The sequence below is a fragment of the Akebia trifoliata genome, chromosome 1 (genome assembly GCF_017979445.1).
Source record: "Akebia trifoliata isolate Shusen 1 chromosome 1, ASM1797944v1, whole genome shotgun sequence".
NCBI lineage: Eukaryota > Viridiplantae > Streptophyta > Magnoliopsida > Ranunculales > Lardizabalaceae > Akebia > Akebia trifoliata.
This window is the reverse complement of record NC_141375.1, coordinates 19,399,722-19,404,410: the sequence shown is the minus strand read 5'-3', so window position 1 is coordinate 19,404,410 and position 4,689 is coordinate 19,399,722. Positions and strand designations below refer to the sequence as shown.

Below are 4,689 nucleotides of genomic sequence, written 5' to 3'. Positions count from 1 at the left end.
GATCAGCACTCATTATGGTACTGTGAGGTGAAGCTTAGAAATAGATCTTGAAAAGTATCCGTTGGAAACTTGAACGTTAAATAACCGTTACGATCTCTTGATGATGCGCAGCTCTTGGTGATAAGACAAGGGTTACCCTTATTAAAGTAAAAGAAATGCACTTTAAAAGAGGGCAAACTTGTCTTTCAACGAGCCAGGTTAGTGCTCCAATAATTTAAAAAAACTTGTGCGCCCCACCCAAAATTATTCTCTCAAATCAAATGTGTGAGAGAGAGAGAGGTGATTCTTTTAAGTCCTATTTATTGTCTAGCTACAAAGCCTTCCCTAAGACTCTAGTAGCAAAGCCTGGCGTAAGTCTCTCTCGCTTTCTCCTCTAGACTTTACAGAACAGAGAGTAAGGGTGGGTTTTGGGAAGAAAAGAAAAAAGAAAGTTTGAGAGAAGAGGAGGTCGGGATGGGTTTAGTTGTGGTGATTTCTCTACCTTTGATTCTGTTTGCACTAATTCTTGGTTTTGGATGCTATTTCCTTGGAAGAGCCAAAGGAAGACAAGACATTCGCACCAATGCCCAAGTTTATGGTGTGCCCACTCCACCACCAGGTGATATTGTTTCATATCCTTCACCATCCCCTCCTCCTCATGCCCACCATTCCAAAAGCCCAGACAATTCCACCAATGTTTGACTCTCTCTCTCTCTCTCTCTCTTTCTCTAGGTGTGTTTGTATACTTTGTATTTAATTTTCTTCTAAAGGGGGATTTGTTGTTTGTTATTATTTGTATTGGTGTGGGAATATTTGTACAAGTTAAGTGGATTGAACATTATTTATTTAATTATTGGGGAGATATGAGTTTGATGTTATAAATTGGTTCGATTATAAGGATGAATTGTGTAGTTTCTTCAAAAACCCAAAGCTCCAAATCATGAAATTCATGAGATTTTTATTTATTTATTAACTTGTCATTTTAAATTGAGTTTGGTTTATTTGACTTCGTTTCCATGTTGTGGTGATCCTAAATTCCTTTCTCATGTTTCAAGGAACCAATGAGAAAAACCTAAAGAGTTCCAATTATGTAACAAATTTTAAATATAATTGTGGCCGTGGGATCAAATGTGATTATTGCAACCTTGTTCTGCTTTAGGCTTTGATTCCATCTAGTATTTCTACTGCTTGTTAATGCTTTCAAAGATCTATAGATAATGTGACAAGTTAATGTGATGAATCCCCATGATCAAAACTTATTTATTTACATGATGTTCCATCGTATTAAAACAACGAAGGTGAATCGACTTTTACAAGAATTTTTTTTTTTTGGTGTATATCTTGCATCTTGGATCTCATCCCAGATTGTTAGGTTGCATTTGTGCTTGTGCCTTGGTTCTCTAAGCTAGGAATTTTCTATTCTAGGGAGGAGGAGATGTAGGTGCTGTTTGTTAAACTGAAAAAAATAAGTGCTGAATAAGCGCTGAATTTAAGTGCTGAAAAAGTTATTTGTTTAGATGCTGAATCATGTTTGTTAAACATTGTTGAAGCTGGTAAATTGTCTTTGTTACCCTTACAATCATATTATACGTTGTTTGCATGTTTCAAATGCCTATTTCTTATCAAACACAATAAAATATATTATTTCTTATAAAATTAAAATACAATTTATTTTTAAATAATAAATAATTCTCAAATCTTCAATTTATAAATAATAATTTCTATTTGTAAAAAAGCCCACAAATTTCAAATTAAAAATAATAATGTCATACAAGTTACCAAAATTTGAAATCAACATTAAAAGAACTTAATTTTGGATAAATAATTTTCGATGGAAATAAAATATGTATAATTATAAAAACACCCTATGAATTAATAAGGGCAACTCACACCATAGCCAATTTTTTTTGTTTTATATGGGTTAAAATTTTTGGAATGAGCAAATTTTTAGTAAGGATGGTCTATATGGTCTAGAGATCACCTTCATAAAAAATCAATCCATTTTGAAACTTCTAACTCGTCAAAAATAGTTTTCAAAAAAAAAAAAGGACGATTTACTGTTCTTGAACTTGTTTTGATAGAGTTAGAAGTTTCAGGATGTGCTGATTTTTTGTGAAGATGATCTCTTCATTGTAGAGATCATCCTCATAAAAAATCAACTTATTCCAAAACTTTTAACCCATATAAGACAAAATAATTTAACCATGGTGTGGGTTTATTAATTTGTGGGGTGCTTATATAATAATGAGGAGATCATTCTTACCAAAAATCAATTCATTCCAAAAAATTTAACCCATATAAGACAAAATAATTTAGCCATGGTGTGGGTTTATTAATTTTTAGGGTGCTTATATATTTATCCATGAGATATAATAGGTAATATCATTGTAAGAATAAGGGCATACTTGTCCATGTTCAAAAAAACGAAGGGCATACTTATTCGTGTCGAAAAAAACGAAGTGCTTACCGCTTCAGTACTTTTTTTCAGCATTAAAATAGTGCTGAATTTTTTTCACTTATTTTCAGCAATAAGGGTTGAAAATATAGAGTAAACAAACGCGCTATTTTAACAAAAAGTGCTGAATTTAATTTTTTTCAGCAGTAAGCACTAAAAAATAGCGCAAACAAACACTACCGTAGTAAATTTGTAATTATCAGGAAAAATTCAGGAGTTGGATCTTATCAAAGGTGCCAACTTAGTTCTTAGATACACAAAAAAAAAAAAAATTCTTGGTGCAGTGTTAATCTCATAACCTAAGTTCAAATCTCATTGAACCCACTTTCATGTTGACTACTAACCACCCCCTAGCCCAGAAAAAAGGAGGGAGGGGTTATCTTTAGAGTCGTCTGACTAACCTTACTAGGGGTCCTTGGGCTCACTTGGTGGCATCCAAATGTATGACCATGTTAGTGATCAAATTGAAATGAGTACATGTGGGATAGTTTCATATTATGTTGTAATTCAAAGGAATCTGAAAAGGTGCAATTAAAGGATGGGATCATCCTATTATTATGCATCCAGATGTGTTTGATACAATCCATACACATTAAATAGCTGTGTTGGTTCTAGACAGTTGTGATGGATCCATACACATCGAATAGGTGTGTTGGTTCAAAATAGTTGTGATGGTTTGAAATAAATCATTGTGACTAAAACATCGGAGTCTCTTCTCTCTTTTATATATGGGAAATGTTCAGCAACTAACATTTTGGCAAAACATTTTTCAAAACATGGGTTAGAGGTTTTCGAATTGGTTGATTTTTGGTGAGGATGATCTCTACGGTGAGGAGATCATCATCACCAAAACTCAGCCCATTCCAAAAACTCTAACCCCATCAAAAATGGTTTACAAAAAAAGGACGGTCCACGATTTTTCAACTTGTAAACTGGGGCTAGAAGTTTTGGAATGGGCTGATTTTTGGTGAGGATGATCTCCTCACCGTAGATATCATCCTCACCAAAAATCAACCCATTCCAAAACCTCTAACCCATGTTTTGAAAAATGTTTTGCCAAAATGTTTGTTGTTGAACGGGACCCTTTATATATATATATATATTAGGGATTGTATCAAAGTTAGATATAGTTTATTATTTTCTAAAAAAATTTCAGATCTCTTTCTGTATTCATTGATAGCATGATTCGCAACACCTAGTCATCATAATCCTGCTATTTCCATACGATCCAACACCAAAAACATGATCCGATGAGATTCAAGGTAGTAGATGACAAAATTCTATGAACTTTGAAGAAAAAAAAATTCCAAAAAAATATTATTTTTCACTATTAAATTTTAATTTTACATTTGGGAGTTAGGTAGAAGTTCAGTAGCTGACCATTTTCAAAATCTTGGATCAAGACCAAAAAAAATGTTTTTTTTTTATATGAGCTTTTCCATGAAATCTAGAGGTCCGTGATGTTGTATTGCTAATGTGGTAATCCAATTGAGCAAAAAGACCCTTAGCTTTAAAATTTTACTATTTTAGCAAGGAATATGTTTCTCTTATCTCTATCCTCAAGTTCTCACCAAACCCATGACCGACCACAAATTTCTTCAAGGGGTTCTTTGGTAACCATCTTCCATCTTATATCTGACTTGGAAATTGGCTACCCATGTCTTGATTCTCGAGGTAACGTGTCTTGTCCAAAGATTCGAGGGTTCAACCAGTATTATGCTATATAGCCCAATCTCTTAAAGTATAAGTTGGATTCCTGACACATTATACAACAAAAAGCCATTATAACAAAAAGCCTTATATATGTGTGTGTGTGTGTAGGGAAGCATTTGGAGGTCTTAAAGAGCGTCAAACATTGTGCCAAACATTCTTGAAAATATAGGGGTTAGAAGTTCTAAAATGGGCTGATTTTTTGTAAGGATGATCTCTTCACCAAAGAGATCATCCTCACAAAAAATAAGTTCATTCCGAAACTTCTAACCCTAGTTTACAAGTTGAAGAATCGTGGACCGTCCGTTTTTTATAAATCACTTTTGATAGGATTAGAAGTTTCAGAATGTGCTGATTTTTGGTATAAAAAATGGGCAGTCCACGATTCTTCAACTTGTAAATTATAGAAATTTCAGAATGAACTGATTTTTAGTGAGGATGATATCTTCACCATAGAAGAGATCATCCTCACCTATTTTCAAAAATGTTTGGTGCTCTTTAGGGCCTCCGAACACTTCCCATATATATATATATATTTACCAACT

The 4,689-nt window shown here is 33.4% G+C and overlaps 1 protein-coding gene across 1 annotated transcript; it reads left to right on the top strand.

Annotated features, from left to right (window-relative positions):
• Nucleotides 1-244: 244 nt before the first annotated feature.
• Nucleotides 245-925, top strand: LOC147410844 (uncharacterized). Its single transcript, XM_086446802.1, has one exon. It carries the CDS (start codon nt 454-456, stop codon nt 679-681), a length of 228 nt encoding a protein of 75 aa, XP_086302928.1. The 5' UTR covers nt 245-453; the 3' UTR covers nt 682-925.
• Nucleotides 926-4,689: the final 3,764 nt, after the last annotated feature.